At 42.1% G+C, this 22,124-nt stretch overlaps 1 protein-coding gene across 15 annotated transcripts in view; it reads left to right on the top strand.

Annotated features, from left to right (window-relative positions):
• Window positions 1-22,124, top strand: part of PPP6R3 (protein phosphatase 6 regulatory subunit 3) — a 126,989-nt gene that overhangs the window by 69,689 nt on the left and 35,176 nt on the right. For 14 of the 15 annotated variants that reach the window (XM_060158325.1, XM_060158335.1, XM_060158336.1 and 11 more), the window contains 7 exons: window positions 1,816-1,929; window positions 9,835-9,964; window positions 11,910-12,062; window positions 14,096-14,245; window positions 15,369-15,433; window positions 17,782-17,897; window positions 19,553-19,638. In XM_060158325.1, coding sequence (XP_060014308.1) covers window positions 1,816-1,929; window positions 9,835-9,964; window positions 11,910-12,062; window positions 14,096-14,245; window positions 15,369-15,433; window positions 17,782-17,897; window positions 19,553-19,638 — 814 coding nt within the window. The remainder of the gene's footprint in view (window positions 1-1,815; window positions 1,930-9,834; window positions 9,965-11,909; window positions 12,063-14,095; window positions 14,246-15,368; window positions 15,434-17,781; window positions 17,898-19,552; window positions 19,639-22,124) is intronic. The other variant, XM_060158337.1, reaches the window with a different exon arrangement.

The raw sequence follows: 22,124 nt of genomic DNA, 5'->3' as shown, positions 1-22,124 counted from the left end.
AATGAACTTTATTGGTGTTCGTCTAAGAACTCCATTTTTTTTTTTTTTTGCGGTACGCGGGCCTCTCTCTGTTGTGGCCTCTCCCGTTGCGGAGCACAGGCTCCGGACGCGCAGGCTCAGTGGCCATGGCTCACGGGCCCATCCACTCCGCGGCATGTGGGATCTTCCCAGACCGGGGCACGAACCCGCGTCCCCTGCATCGGCAGGCGGACTCTCAACCACTGCGCCACCAGGGAAGCCCAAGAACTCCATTTTTTAAAAAGTGGAAGTGAATATGTCTTCTCATTTGTAAATAAATGCCTTATTATTTAAAGAATATGAAGGCATTCTTTTTATCCTGTTTAATAAGCTCAGTTCTTCAGTTTATGATATCTTCTGTATTTGGTGATATTTGTACGTTTAGCTAAGACTCAGAATATGGCTCAGCTGCTATGTTGCATCTTGACCGTCACATTTTTGCTGGTTATTATCTCATTTTTGTCCATTAGTAGAACGCTGTCCATGGGTATGGTAGACTTCCAATTTGATGCAGCCATGAAAGAGTGAGAACCTCTTTGTTAGCCAGTCCCTTCAGGCGTCAGGGTTTATGAAAGGTGATATTGCTCTCTGGAAAGTTAGACACTACAGCTGAATGAGAAGGTGGACATCTACAGTTGGATGCCCTGTCGGTACCCCTCTACCTGGGGTGAGGCTGCTATTTGAAGAATATACGTATTTACAAAAAAGCAGTCTGTTTTCCAGAGCTCAGTTCCAAGTTTAATAGTTACTCTGTAGACTGCTGTGTGTTTAGTGACTTTTACAGTACTGTTTTGGGTAGAGATCTCACAAGCAATTCTAGTGGTGGTCTGAGAGTACTTGAAAGCTACTTCCTGCAAGGGGATCCTCTGAAGTTAGGTTAGATACCAGTTTTATTTGCTTCCCCCAAAGAGGAAGAGATTCTCTCCTACTTGCTGCCCTAACCTGGCAAAGGAACTGGTGTTAGTAGCCAGTGAGCACAGCTGTACCTTGGGGTGACTAGTGTGTCTGCCAGGTGGGCACCAGGGACAACACAGCTGTCCCTCTCATTGCTAGGGTGATTCCATTTCTTAATTCCCATGGGTTCTAAAAATTACTGAGATCCTAAGAAACAGGTTTTCCTTGAGAACATCCGTATAAATTTATTCACCTAACAGGTTACCCTTGTATTCTACATTAATTGTGACCTTGTATACATGAATGGGGGGGGTGTCATGGGAAGAGCCTGTGGAGAATACTTTTGGGGCAGTAGTTCAGTCACACCCACTTCACTGCTACCACATTATTTTGGTTTACCAAATTTTAGTTGTAGAATACAGTGCAGCAAGTGATGTTATCTTGTATCTGTTTTAGATCTTTGTTAATTATACATGAATGCCTTTGTGGGAAAACATTTATGGTTTCTTTTGTAAAAAGTCCCCTCCTTCTGTGGGGCTGAAGGGTTCTGAGTCTTTTTACCGCCCGTCCCCACCATCTGAGTAGGAGGTGACTTCCAGTCGTGAGGTGTTTGTTGGCTTTCAACAAGATTGGCAAAGGCAAGCAGGGCCCAGATGACTTTGCTGAGGGGAGGGGATAGGAATATATATATATATATATATGTCTGTGTTACATTTATGATAAGCAAGATCACTGGCCTTCCTTATAGATATATTAAACATAAAATATTGTTAATAAATATGCACAAGTGAGGTTGAACTCTTTTATAATACTTGTCTTACTGATACCATGATCTTTTTCTCCGAAGTTGTTTGTGTTAAACAATGTTACAATTAGCGCTTGACTATTGATTTGTTTTCCTAGGCAAGAAATCATAGAGCAGCTCCTATCAAATATTTTCCACAAGGAGAAGAATGAATCGGCCATAGTCAGCGCAGTCCAGATATTGTTGGCTTTACTTGAGACACGGCGACCAACGTAAGTTTTCCTTTCTATCTTGCGAAATGAGCCATTTGGTTTTGCTTTTAGAATTTTTAAAAGCTAAGAGTTAAGTTGTTGGTTGATCGCTACAATATCATGCCCGTGAATTTCAGGTGTTGAATCTTTTTCTACTATATAAATAGTTTTATATGAATGGGATGCATAGATGTAGTTGAACTATATGGTTTGGTAAACACTATTGGCAATATGTGGATTCTAGTCATTTGGGGTATTGTAGTAGTTACCAAAATGCTTCTATAATAAGTCAAACCCATACAGAATGGCTCAAACACAAGAGAAGCTTATTTCTTGCTTATGAAAATTGAAAATAGGTGTTCCTGGTTTGTATGCAGCTCTCTTCCAAGTGGCAGTTCAGGGCTCTTTCCATCTTGTGATTCTGTCCAGTGCTTGCTAACTTGAGGCTTTGGGTTGTTTTTTTCCGGGGTTTCACATATGAGGCAACTACAGTTCATTAGGCTGTTTAAAAATGGACGGGCAGGTGGCTTGAGGCCTTAAGGAAAACTTTGTGCTGTGTGTTTCAGAATCAGAAATATAGTCTTGTTTTCCCTATGTATGTGCCTCTGGACAAGCCAATTAATATCTGTCATATTATTCTTTCTTTTCTTTTTTTCTTTTTTTTTGCTGTACGCGGGCCTCTCACTGTTGTGGTGTCTCCCGTTGCGGAGCACAGGCTCCGGATGCGCAGGCTCAGCGGCCACGGCTCACGGGCCCAGCCGCTCCGTGGCATGTGGGATCTTCCCGGACCGGGGCACGAACCCGCGTCCCCTGCATCGGCAGGCGGACGCTCAACCGCTGCGCCACCAGGGAAGCCCTGTCATATTATTCTTTACAGTTTATACCCAAAGCTAATTTACTTATTAATTGTCAGAGTTTTCCTAATTGTTCTCTGGAGAATGAGAATTTGAAGAGGTATGTATGTGTTTGCATTCCGGGAACATATGGTTTAGAGATCAGAATTTGTATTTTCTTACCCACCATTGGATCCATCCAGTAAAGCAGAGGGCATGAAGAGGAGGAGAGACACGGTCTGCTGTCAGCATATGAAAATTTAGCCATCCAGCGTTTCTGGATTTAGTTTGTGATGTCATTTTGGTTTCCAGCAAAATAGTAAACACAGCCTTACCAATCCCTGCTTCCCAAAGTCTTCATCTCTATTTCTGGTTCTTTAATCTCTGGTTAGTGATAATGGAAGGGCAGTGTGGCAGCACTGCTTCAGCTCTGTTGTCATTTGGAGTTGTATCTGCAGTTTTGACTTTGCCTATGTCTTCCCTGGTAAATCATATTTTAAATAGCGTAACCAATAACTTAAGGTATTAATCAGGTGATACAGGACTGTTATCTTGCTACTCATGCTGCAAGGCAGTTGCATCATCTCTCAAAATGGTTTAAAAGCACATGAGCTGGTGCTGTGAGATTTATATTGACAACTCTGTCTTGAGAATGGAGACGATACAGTAATAAATGACAGGAAGGAATTTCTGATCAGAAGGAACTTATCCTCAGACCACAAAGGTTTATCAAATACTAAGCACGATTAACTTTAAGAGGGGCAGGTGGAGGGGTGGTGGACAACTGAGATCTTAGCCTTATCCTTATGTGATTTCTGAATCCCTAGGATAAAGGATAAATCTTAAAAATATTTGGACAAGAAAAAAGTGGGTTAACTACAAAGCAAATCACGTTGCCAGACATGTCATTTGTCAAGCTAACTAAACACTGAAAAACAGGGGGCAGGATTGTGACCCTGAAGCACTTTTGTTGCTGTGTGAGGGCAGGAGGCATTTTCAAGCATATGGACCTCAGTGTCCCATCCGTGTCCTGTACCTGGGCCAGATTACTCGAAGATGGACTTTACCGAAGCCAAGCAGAAAAATAAGGTAGAATAAAGAACTTAAGATAAGGAAATATGTTGGTGAAAGTAAAGATAAATGAAACAGATAGGAATGTGACAATTCATATGACTGTGAAAGTTATGTTAAGAATGAATAATTGAATAAGTCAAATGTTGGAAAAAAAACCCCAATAAATTCCAGATTATTTTAATAAAACTCAAGAAGTAATGAGAGGGCTTCCCTGGTGGCGCAGTGGTTGAGAGTCTGCCTGCCAGTGCAGGGGACACGGGTTTGTGCCCCGGTCCGGGAAAGAAAGGAGAGAAAGGGTAAGTTAGTGCACAATATAATTCTTATCTTCTACTGAGGAACTGAGGTACTTTGATACACAGTTTCATTTTTCATCTTAAAAAAATGATAGTTCCAATGTGTTTTTTATAAACATAGAATGATAGTAGGTTATGTAACGCCCAAAGCGCCTCAGGTGCAGGGAGAGCAAGGACACCCTGAGAACTACAGACTCAGGACTTTGCACATACCTGCGAGCCCTGCTCAGGAAGTACTGGAGGCCGGGTAAGAGCCCTGAGAAGGCCTCCCTTGCAGAGTAGGGCTGCGGAGTGCAGCAGCAGGGTCCTTCTCCATTCCCGCCCCTGCTGAATAAAACCCTGAAGCCACTGGCGAAAGGGCAGCAAACCCTGTAACCCTAAAGACTCGATGAGGAGGAAGGGACCAGGAAAATGTCTCTGCCCCACAGGACAAGCAGGGACACTTTTCAGGGCCCAGGCTATTAGAGAGCCCCTACCACTGAGGTAAGGGCAGGATCACCGAGAGGGCCCCACCCCTGAGGTCCATGAGCACTTCCGCTGCCTGAGACTGAGGCTGAACCAGAACAACAGAGCGGTCCTCCCCACCAGGCCACCACACATCGAGTGACGAGAGCAGCGTGCTGGCGGAGGGAAGGCTGCAGTGTGGAAGGAGGCCATCAGCACAGGAGCAGGCTTGAAGGGAAGAACCTCAGCCAGGGGCAGAGCATAAGTTGAGAAAACCTTGGCAATCCATCCCTAACTATAAATACAAAGTGACTTGAGACACATTTAAAGTCTTCAGTGTGCCGAGAGAAGTCAGTCATAGGAACAACAAAACCCAAACCTAACTCAGCTGCTGACTATAAATTGATCCAGAAACCCCACACTAAAGACCTAGATAAAAAGGGGTGTATCCATTGCAAATACTAGTTATATCAGTCTCTGTTGTCTTACACAGCATGTCCACGTCACAGCTAAAAAATTGCAAGACAAAGAAGCAAGATAAAAAGAACCCAAACAAACTGAACTCTCAAGAGAAAAAGCGGTCAGGAGAACTAGATTCAAAAATGTTGGAACAATCTGGTAGGGAATTTAAGATAACTATGATTAATGTGTTAAAGGCTTGTGGGAAAAGTGAGCAATATGTGAACAGATGGAGAATTTTAACAGATATGGAAGATCATACACAAATGCTAGAAATGAAAACTACAACAGAAATTGAAGAATGCCTTTGGGCTCATTTGTAAACTTTGACATAGTTGAGGAAAGGATCAGTGTAGGACACTAAAAGTTACCAATACTGAAATATGAAGAGTTAAACCAGGAAGACAGTTGCTTTGTGAGGCCTAGAAGTCATGAAGCATCACCAGGAACAAGTAACCGTGTGCCCAGATCTCAGTTTCTCATACCATCCTCCAGTAAAGGAACCAGGGCTTCATGGAGAAGTGGCTGGTTCTGCAACTGGGCTAAGAAGTATACAAGATGAATGTGGAGCATCCTGTGGTGCAGACAGTAAGGACACGCTCCGAGAGAAAACCCACAGCACCGGGTGTGTGAGAGGGGCACGGGCCAACTAAAAGAGCTCCCAGTGGCCAGAGCTGGGAACACTTGCACAATAAAATAAGGCAGTATTGTTTTATAACACAAAGTATAAAATACCCATGAGTTCATACTGATATAAATAAGTGACTGAATAAGTAAAAGGGGGTGAAGAGACAAACCTCCCCTGTGGGAGAATTCCAAATAGTTCATAATCCCTTCTCAAGGAGGAAGAAAAAGACTGTCCGTTCTTGACGTGTAGACTGCACCTCATGACTTCCTTCTAAAAAGTGCAGTATGAAGAGAGAATAAAATGAGAACTTGACAGTTACTCTGTCAAGTTTGACAGAGAAATCTGACCAGCACTTCCTCAGCCATATAATCAAAGTCAGCAGCCAGCACTGTTGTGTTGATAGTATGTAATGAAAATGTCGTTTTACTTGTGTGTTCTTCCTCTCAAAGACCCATGATCATGAGAAAAATGTTAAGACCAGACCCCAAATGAGGGACATTCTGCAAAGTACCTGACCAGGAAAGTCTGAGTAACTATCACAGCCAAGAGGAGGCTAAGGACACTTGAAAGCTAAATATAGTGTGGTGTCCTTGGTGGATTCTGGGTCAGAGAAACAACTGTAGGCAAAAACCAAGGAAATCTGAATAAAGTATGGATTTTACGTGTGAGTACTGGTTCATTAATTTTGACAAATGAAAGATAATGGGAAACTGGGTATGGGTCACATGGGAACTCTGTACTATTTTTGCAATTTTTTTGTAAATCTAAAACAAGTTCTAACAGAAATGGACATAACGTTTAGACAGAAATCAGTAAGAAGCACAGTACTAGCAATTCAGTGGACCTAATTGATGACACCAAGTGCTGGCAGGACTTCGGGGCAGCAGGAAATCTCATTTGTTGCCGGTGGAAACGCAAAATGGTACAGCCACTTTGGAAGACAGTCTGGTAGTTTCTTAGAAAACTAAACATACTTTTACCATACAGTCCAGCAGTTGTGCTCCTTCATATTTACCCAGAGGAGTTGAAAACTTAGGTTCACACAAAAACCTGCACACAGTTGTTCAGCAGCTTTATCCATACTTGCCAAAGCTTGGAAGCAGCCAGGAGGTCCTCAGTAGGTGAGTGGATAAATAAACCGTAGTTCATCCAGACGGTGGAATATTATTCAGCACTAAAAAGAATGTGCCTTCATGCCATGAAAAGACATGGAGGGACCTTAAATGCAAATGAAAAAGAAAGAAGTGAGGGCGTCCCTGGGGGCGCAGTGGCTGAGAGTCCGCCTGCCGATGCAGGGGATGTGGGTTCGTGCCCCGGTCCAGGAGGATCCCACATGCCGAGGAGCGGCTGGGCCCGTGAGCCATGGCCGCTGAGCCTGCGCGTCTGGAGCCTGTGCTCCGCGGCGGGAGAGGCCCGTGTACCGCAAAAAAAAAAAAAAAAAAAAAAAAAGAAGTGAAAGAAACCAGTCTGAAAAGGCTACATACATTCTGGAAAATGTCATATTTTACTGTGGAGACAGTAAAAAGATCACGGTTGCCAGGGGTTGGCAAGGGGAGTGAAATGAATAGGTGGAGCACAGGGGACCTTTAGGGCAGTGAAAATGCTCTGTATAATATCATAGTGACCAATACATGTCATTATTTGTCCAAACCCATTAGAGTGAACCATAATGTAAGCTGGGTTCTGGGTGGTGATGATGTGTCAGTGTAGGTTCATGGATTGTAATAAACATACTCTGGTAGAGGATGTTGATAATGGGGAGGCTGTGCATTTGTGGGGGCAGAGGGTATATGGGAGTCTCTGTACCTTCCCCTCCATTTTGCTGTGAACTTAAAACTGCTTCACAAAAATAGCTTTAATAAATATCAACCAGTATAACTGATACCAACAGACTAAAGAAGTAAAACCATGTGATCATTTCATTACATTCTTGTATGATAAAACCTCTCTGCAAATTAGGAATAGAAGGGAACTTGGAAACTGAAAAACAAAAAGAAAACCCATAGCTACCATCATTCTTAATGGGCAAAGACTGAAATCATAGCCCCTAAAATCAAGGACCATGGCAAGAATATTTCCCATCACCAGTTCTATTCAGCCTCATGCTACAGGCCCTAGCGGTGCAGTGAGGCAGGAAAGAAAGAAAAGGCATCCAGACTGGGGACTAGGATGTGGACATACGTTTTGTGGGGGAACCATTCAGCCCACTGAACAGCTGAACCAAACAAACAGAGCCAGTGCTGGTGACAGTGAAGCCTCACACTCTCCGACTGGGATGTTAAGTCATGCGGCCATCTCCTAAAAACACCTGGCAGTTTTTTAACAAACAGACCTTTATTGCAATATATTATCCAGCACTCTTAGATATTTACCCAAGAAAAGTGAAAATTGTGTCACACAGAAACTTGTAAGTGAATATTTGTGCCCTTTATTCATAATCATCCCAAACAGTAAATAAGCAAAGTTTCCTTAACTGGTGAGTGGTTGAGGGAGCTGCGTGGATGCAGATACCGTGCATCTGGACTGTAGATCTCTGTTCAGAGAGGAAAGGAACAGACTCCCGATGCCCCAAACAGCCATCACTTCTTGTGCCTTTCCAAGTCTGTGTTCCAGATTTCATGTATCTCTTCGGAATATCAGCACAGGTTTTGTTTTGGATTTGGCAGATTTTTACATATATTTGAAAGGATTAAAATGTGAGAAACACCATGGATATTGATTGTAGTACCTGAGTCAAGGCAGGTACATAAATTGATGCTCACTAAGTATTTATTAGATGAACAAATAAAATGTATATGAATGATTAAGGAATTTTAGTATATGTTTTTGTATGGGTTTTTTTTTTTTCACATAAGTGGGGAAAAGCGGATCATTCTATAAATGTGGCTTAGAAGTGACTCGCCACTTGGGGAAAAAAATATCATGTCTATACCTGTTTTGCATAAAAATAAATTCCAGATGAGTTAAATGAAAAACACCAGAGGAAAAGTATGCAAATACTCATAGGATTATGGCATTGTAAAGAACTTTTAAGTATGGCTTCCTGGACAGAGACTATAGTGAAGAATGCTATATTTGGCCACATAAATTATTAAAACCCCTACACATTAAAAAGCACTATAATCAAAGCAAAAGGCCTTTACTCTACCTACTCCCCCTTTCTAGGAATTGAGTTTCTGAAGGCTGTTCCGTGTAGCTCTTAGAAATCACTTGCCCGTGTGAAATATTTTCAAGTAACAGCCCTAATAACCACTCTCTAGGTGTCAGCTGTGTCCGGCGGCGCTCAGTCCTTTGTCTACATTAGCGTGGTCCCCACAGCAGTCCTGGGGTAACAGCCCTAATAACCACTCTCTAGGTGTTAGCTGTGTCAGGCAGCGCCCTCAGTCCTTTGTCTACATTAGCGTGGTCCCCACAGCAGTCCTGGGAGGGACATTCTTGAGTGGTTCCCGTTTTCCATATTAGAACGAATTACTGGTGAGTGAAGGTCCAGGGTTCAGGCTCAGGCAGTCGTGCTCCAGCAGCTACATTGTTAAGCGCTAGTTTGCACTGACACACCACTCTCAGGTTTATCTTTTAATCTGAATTGTACACCCACATTTTTAGACCCCTCCCTCCTTATGTCCCCAAACTTTGAGAACCCCTGTGCTTTCTAAAACTGATTGGGATTTGGGAGTCTCATTCCACTCGTAATTGTTTTTCTAAAAGGAGTGGTTTATCATGAGTATAGATGAAGCTTTATGCAGAAGAGTAAGTTAAGACTTTTAAATAGGAAGCAGTGTTGATTGATTAGTCAAAAGAAGCTGTATAGAACTAATACAGGCTTGTTTATTATTAACAGTCTTCCAGTGGCAGGCAGTGTGATGTGTCCTGTAATTCAGGGATCTCCTGCTGCTTTCCAGATTTTCTGGTTAGAGACCTGATATTAGTACAATAGGTATAAGGAGTTAAAAGGTTTAGGAGAGAATGGGAAGAAATGGATATAATTTCTCACCCGACACTGTACATCTTTGGATTTCAGACCATGTTGGCTGATCCCCATCAAGGTTTTATTACACCCTCTTCCTATCCTTCCAGAAATTTTGATATAATCACTATATATTCTATAGCTATTATGTATATCCCTATACGCTGATACGGAGCACCTTGAGTGATTTGTTCTGAAGTAATAAATAAAATTAACTTGCTTTGTTTCAAGATTTGAAGGCCATATAGAGATCTGCCCACCAGGCATGAGTCATTCAGCTTGTTCGGTCAACAAGAGCGTTCTAGAAGCCATCCGAGGAAGACTTGGATCTTTTCATGAACTCCTGCTTGAGCCACCCAAGGTAAGGCAGCTCTCTGAAGCCCGTTGACCAGCCAGTAGCTAGATTTCAGCTGTTGTTAGAAAGTAGATGAACCTTGTGAGTTAAAGGACTGGCTGTGACTCCCATGTGCAAAGCATATTAGAAGGTACACGGGCAGTTGTTTTCATTGCTCTTGAGCTAGTTTTTAATTGGCTTTTATCGATATATAGCATCTAAATTGATGAATAGAATAGAATTAAAATTAAGTAAGTTACTCACCTGCTTAGGAAACTCAGCTTTTTGTTCTTCCTCTATATTCTGCATACTTACGTGCTAGTACAGTCGTTTTCCTCTCACAGCGTGTTATTGTCACATCTTTGAGGTAAAAGCTAACCTTTTAGGAACTAACCTTTGAAACTGAGCTGTCTTATTCAGAGTTGGAGCAGTGTAACCACCTGATGAACAGGTATCTCATTTAAGAAGTAGTTGGCTGAATGTGACTTGGAGTGTTAGTTTTTCTGTCGGGAGCATCCGTGTGCTAATCCAGAAATGACTGTTAATCAGGCAGCCACTGAAAGCACAGACAGCAGACAGCGAAGACCTCCAAAAGAGGGGTGTCCAGGGTCCATAGTGGTGTCCTTCCGTGACACCCCACCCCGTCGGGTTGGCGCAGATCGAGCTTTAGGGGACAAGGCTCTTCCTTTTGGCATCTCTAGGGTGGAAGGCAGTTCCATGAGAGTTCTACCGCCTGCACTAGTTCTTACACTTTGGTTTTTCCTTCTGCCCTGCATCATTGCATCCAGCATCCCAGGCTCTGGAAAGTGTGTCTGTGACATCTACGGTGCGAGTTACTGGGAAATTAGTAGACTAGTGTCTCCTTTCTAAAGTAGATGCTTTCTGTTTACTTAACCATCTTGTGGAGGGGGAGCTGGTGTTTAACTGTGGCGTCCTTTGCGCCAGACCTGGGAAGAAGAGGAGGGAGAGTAAGGAGAGGAGAAGGATTTGCTCAGGAGAAGAGAAGTGGAAGTGGAGGGGAAGGAGGTCCTGTGAAAGGAGAGGGTGTGGCCAGGTTCCCCTGACCTGTGTCTCAGGTGCCACAGTCTTCTTTCTAGGTGGACAAAAAAGGCAGCGTCTAATATGGATTCTCACACTGGTACTCTTCTTGGGCCTAACTCGGAAGTAAGACAGTGTTTGGTTTGCCCTTCCTCTTGTTCACGGCTAGGAGTGAGTTCAGCTTGTGGCTGCTTTTACTACATGATGTGGTGTGTGAGTAGGTCCGTGTTTATTAGAGCTGTGCCACAGGGAGTGAAACTGGGGGCCGTCCAGTTCCACTGGGCCTGGAGGAGCGCAGGCAGGGGGGCAGGGATCCCCTGTGGACGAGGACATGGAGAAGGGCATCCTCATCGCTTCGTTGTCACAGGTCATCATCCTTTCCTGCCAAACTTCTGAAGTTCCGGAATGTTCTGTGTCTGTCTTTTGTGATTTCAGAGAATAGAAACTCCCTTTTATGGACAAGAACAGGTTTGAGGTTGATCCTGTTTCAAGGTTGTGATCCAGAGGCAACTTCTGAGTTTGCACTTTTATCACAGATTTGGCAGAGATTGAGAACTGTGATCTAAAACCACTTGTAACTTTTCTTAGTTTCTTAGGTTTCTGGTCAGAATTGGAATATTGCACTTTTTTTTCCGTGGACTTCAGTACCTTTCTGCTTCATTCCTGTGGTGTTTGCAATGTTGAAGGCAAGGGGGTACTTGACTTCTTATAAAATTTGTAGTCCAGGGAAATTACTTAATTGTTTTCCCTCATGTTCATTTCATCATATCTTAAAGATATCATCAGTAGGAGTTTTGGATTTTCTTTCAGGTGTAGAATTCAGGCCAAGTTGTTTGCAGGCTTAATTTACTTAGCGTTGTATCTCAGTACATACTCCTACACCCTTTATTTGTTTACTGAACTGAATTTAATTGGAAAGCTTTTTCTTCCTCAGAAAAGTGTGATGAAGACTACGTGGGGCGTGCTGGACCCTCCCGTGGGGAACACCCGGTTGAATGTGATTAGGTTGATATCCAGCCTCCTCCAAACAAATACCAGCAGTATCAACGGGGACCTTATGGAGCTGAATAGCATTGGGGTCATATTGGTACGATATCCCCTGAAAGATGTCTTAATTTGCCCTTGATACTTTATGGATACATAACTGAAGGTAGAACCTCATAAATTTACAGTATGTGTCAATGACTTTCCTTGGTCCGAGTGTAAACAGTCTTTTATATAGTTTTCCCCTTGAGGTTATCATCAATTTTGAATGCTTTCAATTTTTCAGTAGTAATTTATTGTTGCCGTGCGTAAAGAAATGTATTAGAGAATTTGGAAGATGATTAAGACAGATGTTTCCCTTGAGAAGCTCAGTATGGAGGATAGAGTGAGTGTAATCACCCTCTTCAGGGGATTGTATTAGCAATAAACGACTGGGGCTTACAGCATTATTTTCTCTTCATAATTAGCCAAGGGACAAGCTTTGATCTTCTTTCCACTGAGATAGTATACGAGGTCTCTGACACTGTCTTGATTTGAGTCTAAAAGACTGTCTTTCGATTTAGTGTGAGACTATCTTTTGATTTAGTCTGCTTCAGTGGAAGCAGAAGGGAATGTAAGGGAAAAGGAAGAGCCCAGGAATTACCTGGACTTCCCTGACCCCTGAGTTCTCCAGCTCCAAGGCCTGTGTTTGGGATCCATGGGCCTGGCCCCGGGGCCTCTGCTTGCTCTGTCCTGCCTCTGCACAGCACAGATGGGTTCCCAGGACCCACACTGTACACCCGCTGGCCACACTGTACACTGGGAGGAACTTGGCGTGTGTTTCAAAGGAGAGTCTGGGTGTTTGCTCTTTACATGAAAGGTATTGAATGTACACTTCATATACATTTCTCATGTGATCCTAGGTATAAAACTTCATATACATTTCTCATGTGATCCTGGGCATGATTTTTCAGATCATGCCCAGATAGGGGATACATTCCATGGCTAGTAAGTGGTGGAGCCAGGATTTGAGTTCACATCCAGTTTCAAACCCATGCATGCTCTATCAACCATTCCCTTTGTTCTTCCTAGTGTCACTGAGATAGATACTTCAGTTGTTTTTCAGCTTTGTGTTAAATGACATAGCAGTAGAAGGCGTAGAGAGCAGGCACATTTGGAGAAAGATGAGACGCTACAGGATTGCAGTTTCCTTGCCAGCATAACCCTTGCCCTCTGGGGACATAGTTTTTGCCCTACCCTCTGACAGGGTTATAACTTCCTAATCCTGTCTCTGGGCGTCTCACTGAAGTCATCAATCACTAGTCTTTCATCTTCCTAGTAGTAAGTTTACAGCTATTGTTAATTCATTCTGTTGTTAATCTTAGAGCTTCTTTTGAGTGATTAATATGATAAAACTCCTAAGTGGATCATTAATCATTATCTTTTCATTTTGAGATTAGATAACCAAGACTCAGCGATATCCTGAATACATACTTGATGCATTTGTGCTTTTTGGAATTGTCTTTTTTTGTGTGTGTGCTACTGTTACCTTTTCAGGTAATCTGGAAAACCCTTGCACCTCCAGGAGTTCCGCACGTCACCACCTCTCATACCTTTCTTGTTTTGCTCTATCCACTGATAGTTCTATGAGTTTTGAATGCCCGAGTGGTTATTTTTTTTAAGGTGTGAGCACCTCAAAATTGGAGACCGTATTTTTGTCTGCCTCCCAGGTTGCACCTAGCACTGTGTGCTGCTCAGAAGTCATCAGTAAGCATTTGTTGAGGCAAAATGAAATTCTCATAAATTTCTTTGGAAATTTACTGAACTCTTAATATCTGTATTAGTCACGTTGAAAACAAAAAGACACTCTCTTTCTGTCTGAGAAATTTATTATTGTCTTTATGTGTTTATTGTTGGTCTCTGTTAGTTTCCATGCAAATTCTGACATGTTAAATGAGCAAAATACCATGCTATTTAGTCTATGAAGGCATTTTAAACTGCATTTAAAATAAAATGTGTTCCTTTTAATTTGTCCTATTGTACTAGGAACACGTCATTTTCACTTTATTAATTCATTATTTGGTGAATGTGTTGTGGTAGTGGCTTAAACATGGAGGAGACTGAATAAAAGAAAGCATTATTTTTCTTTTTTTGTAGGACATGTTCTTCAAATACACATGGAATAACTTTTTACACACACAAGTGGAAATCTGTATTGCACTGATTCTTGCAAGTCCTTTTGAAAACACAGAAAATAGCACAATTACTGATCAAGACTCCACTGGTGACAATTTGTTATTGAAACATGTAAGCTTACTTGGTGTCTTTTTTTCTGCCACTCCTGGTTATAGCATTTTTCTGCTTAAGGTGTGAAGTGAATTGAGGTTTAAGGGTGGGAGGTTAGATTTCAGAGTCTGAATATTTAACTTGTAATGGTACTTTTAACCAGTGATTCTGTAAATCATATCCTGGACAATTAACCATTACATGAACTTTTAAAAAAAAAAAAAAGGCTAAGTGGCTTGCTTATTTGGGAAAATTAATAAATTTGAAGATTTAGAAATCTTTTGGAGATTAAAAGAACAATGCAAATTTAAATACTGCAGAAAACATTTGAACCAATTATTTGGCTTGCCAGAGTTTTAATTTCTTGTGCTGAATATATGACTGAAAGTTGGGAGAAGTGAGTTCTTATGCAGTGTCGAGGAAGCCTCTTCTGGGGGTCTGTTTTCTTTTGTTAAATATGAGGTGATTTTACTAAGTCAGTCTTCAGGTTTCTTCTTGCTCTGAAGTTCTGTGATTGTGTGACATTCTCTAGCTCATACTGGGTTACGCCCAAACCTTGAAGATGGGAAAGGCTAACCTGGAGTAACCAAGTAGATGGGGAAGACAAATGACATTTGAATAAGACTGGCTGTGCACATTCGATAATGCAGCCCACAGCACTGGTCATTGGCGTGCGGAAGTTTGGCAAGCCACACCTATTTTTAATACGAATGCAGTAATGTTAGCTCATAGAGAAGTAAGTGTTGCTCGCATTTAAAATGTACAAGTATTGCTGTGGATTGTGAGTTAAATTTTTGCCAAGGCATAATTTTCTTTATTCCATTTCAGAGTAAAACCTGTCTTTTGCTTTAGGTCAGCTGCTCACTGGTAGCAGTACTTGAAATATATTATTTCCTCGTAGGTTCACTGCTAAAGGCATAGATCCTGTCTTGAATCCCTGTAGTGTTCTGGGGCCCTTGAGTAAATTTATTTTCACGGTGCATCTGATTTAGCCAGTAATTCACAGCTGTATTAGGCTTGCTGGGTTATATGTATAAAGTGATAGGTATCACTTTTCTGTTTAACTAGAGTTCTGTTTCACTTTAAAAATTTGACACTTTGACATTTATGTCAATGTTAAACTGGAACGTTCCTTTTTATTCAGCTCTTTCAAAAATGTCAATTGATAGAACGAATACTTGACGCCTGGGAAATGAACGAGAAGAAACAGTAAGTAAATTGTTTTCTGATAGGAGTTCAGTTTGATTTTTAATTTGAAGAAAATATACTCCCTTGCCCTAGACAGGGAACAATGAATATAATATAATTACATGGTACAGGCCACTTTACAGTTACAAATGTTCTCTTGGGACTTCCAGATTATTCAATTGTAACAGATATTTTTCTAGTAATTTACTTTTAGATCCCCCTGTCTTTCTACCTGTCTTGAAAGAACAGGGGTTGGGAGTACTCCCCACCTCTGTTGCTGCCTTTGCAACTTCTTGGTCCTTTCTGAATGGCTGTTTTTCTGAGAATAATGGGGAGTTGAAGGGAAAGAATTACAAAGTAAAGTCCTCCTTAATTAGCACCTTTGTCCTTGTTACCCGGGTTCTCATGGAAGAAAAGAGTCACTTTGTGCTTGGAGCTAGAGGGAGGGTAAAATTGCTTAGTATTTCCTTTTTTAGAAAATTTCCGTTAGCTGATTGGCAAGATTACTTGAAGTATTAGTTGCTGCGTGTGAGTAGCTTTGTTACACAGAGTTTTTTTCCCTAGCGGTTTTGTCTGAAACAGGCATTCCTCTCTAATGCCCTGGGAGCTTTTATGCCATCCCATAGATTCTGAAGCAGGTGGGTATGTTTGGGAAACACTCTCAAGGTATACTTCTTGTGTTTGTTTTTAAGTCAGGTTTATTGAAGTATACATTTTTGGGTATACATTTCTAGGAATTCTGACAAATGCATTCAGTCATGTAACCATCACAGACAAGACACAGAACGTTTCCATCACCCCATAAAGTTGTCACATGCCCCTTTATAGTCTAACCTTTCTCAGGATCTCCCTGCTCTGTGTCTCTGTTCAGATGTCTCTTGCAATGCCCAGGAGAGCTAGGTAACTCACGGGAGCTGCCTGCTTTGTTTTCTGGGGTTTGGTTTTTTAAAATTGCTTACTAAACACCGATAGGGCTTTGCTTTGACTCTGGGTGGCGAAAGGTGGCGTGTAGGTTGAGGGTGGCAGGGGTTCAGTCTTGGTGGATCTCAGATACTTTCCTCCAAATGGAGCTCCTTTGGGGTGCTGTCTGTGGCCAGAGTGGCGTCTTTGGTTATGTGTCTGCCCCATCTTAGCCTTCCTTGACCCCCTTCCTCTCTGCTTCCTCGTCTCGCCAGTGCCGAGGTGTCCTGTGTGCTCTACTCCCCGCAAGCTCCATCCTCTGAAGGCCTGGCTAATAATATTCCTCCCCTCTTGGGGAGTCCTGAAAGAGCTTTTTAAGGTTTCCTTGAACAGGAAGCCTAAAGAAAATTCGGAGCCTTGGGCCAAAAAACTTGGAGATGGGTGTTTGTTTTCCCTTGTGAGGGTTTGAGGGAATACCAGAGTTCCTGACTAAGAATTTGCCCAGAAGGAACACTCCGGTCGTGGGATCTTACTGTGAAACTGAAAGAGGCTCATAGCAGTTCAGCTAAGGTCAACCTTATGCCTTCAGACCCTTAGGTATTCCCAGGCCCTCTACTAAGCTTATTAGCAGATATTTCATTTTCCAGGCAAGCCTACAAGCACAGTATGGTTTTTCTTAGTGACTCCTGAAAGATTCTCCCTTGAAGCAAAGAGCTCTTCGGTTTGTTTCCTCCTGTCTGCAATCAAAAGTCTTTTGTTTCATAGAATTTAAAGACTTGACACTTTGTAAATATTCGGGCGGAGAAATCACTGTGATGTGAAAAGTTTGTCTAAATGTAAAGATGAGTCATAGTTGTGAAGATTGGACTCTTAAGTGGGGAAGGGGTGAGGAGTAATGTGAATGTCCGTGTCCAAGTGGGAAGTGGGCCAGATACAAGTTGACTACCTCTCATCTTGGCCAAGTCCTCAGATCAGCTAATATTTTAACTTGAGAAATGCCATTGGTAGATAACTATCTCGATGATTGATTGATACAATTAAAATTTGATATCTTAGCAAAATGAACCAGCAGAATTCTCACCTCATTTCCCTACAATCTGTTTAAAGTCTGAAAAATAGTTTCACAGAAAGATAGGAAGGAAAGTTACAGAATCATTAGGCATCAGTGAATGTTTGGGGTTTTGTTTTTAAAGATACTGTGTTACTGAGGATGGTTGGTTTGAGTCTTTGAACAGAGTTTGTCCTGTTGACTGAGGCTACAATGTAGCCTTTTGAGTAGACGGTTGCTGCCACACTCCCACCCCCTACCCCTACCCCAACCTGGTTATATTACGTACCCTCTTCTTCCGCCTGTTCTTGTCTTTAGTGCCTCAGTTTTTAGAATGATTGCTTAAATCCACTGTACTTACCAAGCTGTTCATCACTGCATCCTCTCAGGAGTCTGAATATTTGTCCTTTACCCCTGGTAGAGCCGAAGGAGGAAGACGGCATGGCTACATGGGACACCTGACAAGGATAGCCAACTGCATCGTGCACAGCACTGATAAGGGCCCCAACAGCGCCTTAGTACAGCAGCTCATCAAAGGTAATGGGTTTATGGAATTTTCATTACATTTTTGTTGGATTGGAGAAAGGATTTAGGGGTAAAGTGGAAATATTCATAGCTTTTTAAATAGCTGTCTGAAGAGTTTCCTTATATTATCTCGAGATTTGAATGAGGCTCTTGAGAAGGTGTTTGAACAATATAGATTTTTGCTGTATCTCTGTTCTTAGTTCTGCAGTCCTTTTATTAAGTATTGGCAGGCTCAGCGGGTAACTAGTTACCCACTTTCATTCTCTAAGGGTATTGCTCACTAAACCGTTCCTTTGAGCTTGAAGTACTCGTAGGCTGACAGTTGAGCCACTTGAGCTACAATTACTCTTGCTTTTTATTTTCTTCTGAAGTCCCCTACATAGCCTATGGATTGAGTTCCTTTAATGGGCATATTAAAGCATTTAACAGCATTTTTTCCATCTCTCTATTACTAAAATGAACAATATTAGCCAATATCCTAAAGGACTCTTTCTGCACTAGCATTTGAATTTAATCAGCCCAAGGTTACTTGGAAGAAACCGTATTGATGCCTTTTACACTGGCACCAAGGCCTTGAGTCCATCTCCTCCCAAATGAGAGCATCAAGAACTCTGTGTGCTCCAGGTTTGGTACCAGTGGGATTACTAGTCCTGTGACTTACTCTGAAGGCAAAACATCTTCAACCTCTGTGGTACAACATTCGTTCAGTTATTAACTTGCTGAAAATCATCTCTCAGTCTATCCTACTATTTCTCTCTTAAGAATATTTGTGTTCAAGAGGCTGTTACCTATTGAATGTGCACGAAAAGTATAGTTGTGGCCCAGTGATGGACAAATTGGGGCTAGCGCACCTGTAATTTTGCTTCTTGAGCGAGATGTTAGCCAGATCATCACACTTTATGTCCTTTGCTGTGCACATGAATTGGCCATGTGTATGATTTTTTGTTTTCAGATCAGTCTTCATTTTATGGAAGTTGCTTGCCTTTGTAAGAGTGTGTACACACGTGTGTTTAAGCCATAATTGTCAGATGACAGCCTTAGTGAGGCCTCCAAGATTACAGCTATAGTTGCATTTTCTCAGAAAAGTATTTGTGTATCCTTTTCTTTACAGTTTCTGTAGAAGGTAGCTTTCACTATTGCATACGTATCCATATGTTGGCCTATGACACAAACATTTAGGAAACATTATCTTTGAGCAATTTGAGAAGCCAAACTGGGTTCCGTGGGACATTCATTGGCCAGATGCCAGTCAGTTTCTCAAGAAAGTGCGCAAGAGCTGACATTTGCAGTGTTTCCTAAACTCACACGACCATGAAGCAAAACTGCTTTTACCCCCACCTTAAAGACCGTTATCTTTACAGGGAACTTATCGGAAACATATTTTCCAGGTTAAGTTTTTAGCAAAAGGTCTTAAAAAACTTGTTGAATTCAAAGAACTGCTTAGGGCTCTTAGCATCAAGCATAGACCGTGGTGGGGAGGGGGTTCCTGAAAAGTTCTCGGGGTTCAGACTGAGCATGGCTATACCCCGTCCCTCCGAGAGCTCAGCCTGCAGGGATTGCTTGCCTTTGAGGAACCACGTGGGTGGTGCCCTCTCGAGTTACCTGTTTATTTGTCTGTGTGCAAGTCACTGTAGTGATAATGTTTTTTTCCTTTTCTCCCTCTGAAGATCTTCCAGACGAAGTCAGGGAGCGATGGGAGACGTTCTGCACAAGCTCCTTAGGAGAAACTAACAAGAGGAACACGGTAGATCTAGTAGGTTCTACAAGGTTACGTTTCTGTGATTTCAGTGCTCTTGGCCTTTGCCCGTCTATTCAGAAAGATGTGAGACATCTTCCACTTGTCCTGATAATTGTAGGCCAAGCTCATGTTTCTTACCAGTAAAAGAGGTCAGTGCCCACTGTACTCCTGCTAATTTGTCTAGTCAACTTCCAGTTCCTCCTTGGGATGACGTAAGGGTACAAAGAAGCTACTCATACCTGCTCCCACTGTACTCGGTTTCCACCTCCCTCAGTGCCCTGCTCCCCAAGCATCTCAACAGAGCAGCCTCTAGCCTTCCTTTTACTGTGTTGGGTTTGTTGCCTTATGCCTAAATAACCCCGGGTGGTTAGAAAACCTAAGTATTCGATATTTTCTAATGTTACTGAGTTGAGTTGACCCTCATTAAAGTCATTCCCAGTGGGGGAAAATTTTATAGATGACTTTGAAAACCCCAGCTTTAATAGATTGGTACTTTGAGCCAGGGAATAATGGCATTGATAATATTCTTAAAAATTATATTGGACTTTGGAATGTAATCTTTGTTTTCTTTAATACGTTAAGTTTTAAGGTAAGTATTGCTTTTGCTTTTCAAGGAAAAGCATTTCCTTTTGCAAGCACATGCCAGCTGATAGTTGAGGTGGTGGCCTTGACTCTACATGGAAGTAGGTGTGTCAGGCATTTAATTCTGTATTTGAAATTCAGCAGCCACAGTCTTGCATTTCTAATATACAGTAACGCCTCTATTGTTAGGCAGCCTTATCTGCTCAGAGCAGAGCCTAGAAATGGGGTGGGGGTGGTGCTGCAGAGCGGTCACTAGTCATCCTGCGTCACCCGCCCGAAGGGCCCGTTGCCTCCTGCTTTGCAGATTGTCTAACAAGTTTGGTTATCTTTTTCCAGACTCTTGACAGGTTGGTGGCTTGTTCAGGTGGATATAGTGAGAGAATTATTAGGTATTAGGAGTTGGAAGAAATATGAAGTTGAGAGAGAACTGTAAAAAGGGAGCTGTGTAGGGCCATTTAGTTAAAATAGATTTGGTGGCCCTTATTGTCGCAGGGTGTCACAGCCCAACAGAGGAAATGGCATTCACTTTGACAGCCCTGAGGGATCAAGGAAGGGTTAAGTAACTTTTAATGAATGTATTACCCACTGTACATTGTTTTTTTCCCCCCAGTCAAATTGGTTAAAATTCTGGATCATCAGGGTCTTATTGTAGGGTGAAATTGTTCTCTCATACTGTTAAATTGAACCTTTTAATTTTAGAGGTTCCCAGATTGATTCCTTGTTAAGAATGCAGGAAATGTGGTCTCCTTGAAGGGGATTTTTGCCTTGTTTCTTATTCGTAAAGAAATAGGAGTATTAATTCTGATCTTGCTTGGGAAACTTCGTCAAAAATTGCCTTTTGGGGCTTCCCTGGTGGCGCAGTCGTTGAGAATCTGCCTGCTAATGCAGGGGACACGGGTTCAGGCCCTGGCCTGGGAGGATCCCACATGCCACGGAGCAACTGGGCCTGTGAGCCACAACTACTGAGCTTGCGCATGCTCCTCAACAAGAGAGGCCGCGATAGTGACGGGCCCGCGTACCGTGATGAAGAGTGGCCCCCACTTGCCACAACTAGAGAAAGCCCTCGCGCAGAAACAAAGACCCAACACAGCCAAAAATAAATTAATTAAAAAAAATAGTTAAAGCTTTAAAAAAAATTGCCTTTTGATTGACTTCAGAGGTAGAAGTAAAGAATGTCCAGTTAAACTTGTTGTTATCAGGATTTTTTTAAAAAGTTATCTTTGGTAATTCAAGCAGATTTCTTTTGTGAGTAGTTTAAATATTTATAAAGATGGACTTCATTGCAGTTCAGGTAGCACTCAGCTACTTTGCACGATGCCGTCAGTTATCCTAGTCTGTGACTGTGTGTAATGTCATGTATGTCCACACAGAGGAGCGTGGGCTTGCCCTGCATAATTAGTGCACAGCCCTTTTGGGTCAGACACATCTAGACATACATTTACACCTGTGTTGAAGGAAAAAATCATCACGGGCTCCACCTATCACGCTGATTGAAGCTCAGTTCTCCTTTGCCTATTGCACTTTCTGCCGTAATACTTGGACTACATAGATAATCTACAGTAAAACAAAAGAAGGAGAAGTTCGCTTATATAGCAAAAGTGGTCAGATATATAGAGCCCTGTTAGCATTGCTCATATCCTTTGTTGACTTAGCCCCACTCTGTGCTTTTGTTGTTTCTTGAGACTTTTGTGTTGATCTCTCAGGAGCTCTTCACTTCCTTGGTTTCAAATACCCAGTAGTAAAATACTACCTCTACTTAGTCTTAAGTCCTTCTAATAGGGAATTTTGCTTTGTAGTATTTTTAGGGATATGGGTATTCCAAGTTTTAAGGATCCTTATACATTAATCCTGGGCCGCCAAGGAGAGTTGAACTGTAGCCTCCAGGCTCTTCATTTTCTGCCCAGAATGTTTCAGGCTAT

The sequence above is a fragment of the Lagenorhynchus albirostris genome, chromosome 9 (genome assembly GCF_949774975.1).
Source record: "Lagenorhynchus albirostris chromosome 9, mLagAlb1.1, whole genome shotgun sequence".
NCBI classification, from domain to species: domain Eukaryota; kingdom Metazoa; phylum Chordata; class Mammalia; order Artiodactyla; family Delphinidae; genus Lagenorhynchus; species Lagenorhynchus albirostris.
This window is presented reverse-complemented; position numbering and strand designations above follow the sequence as displayed.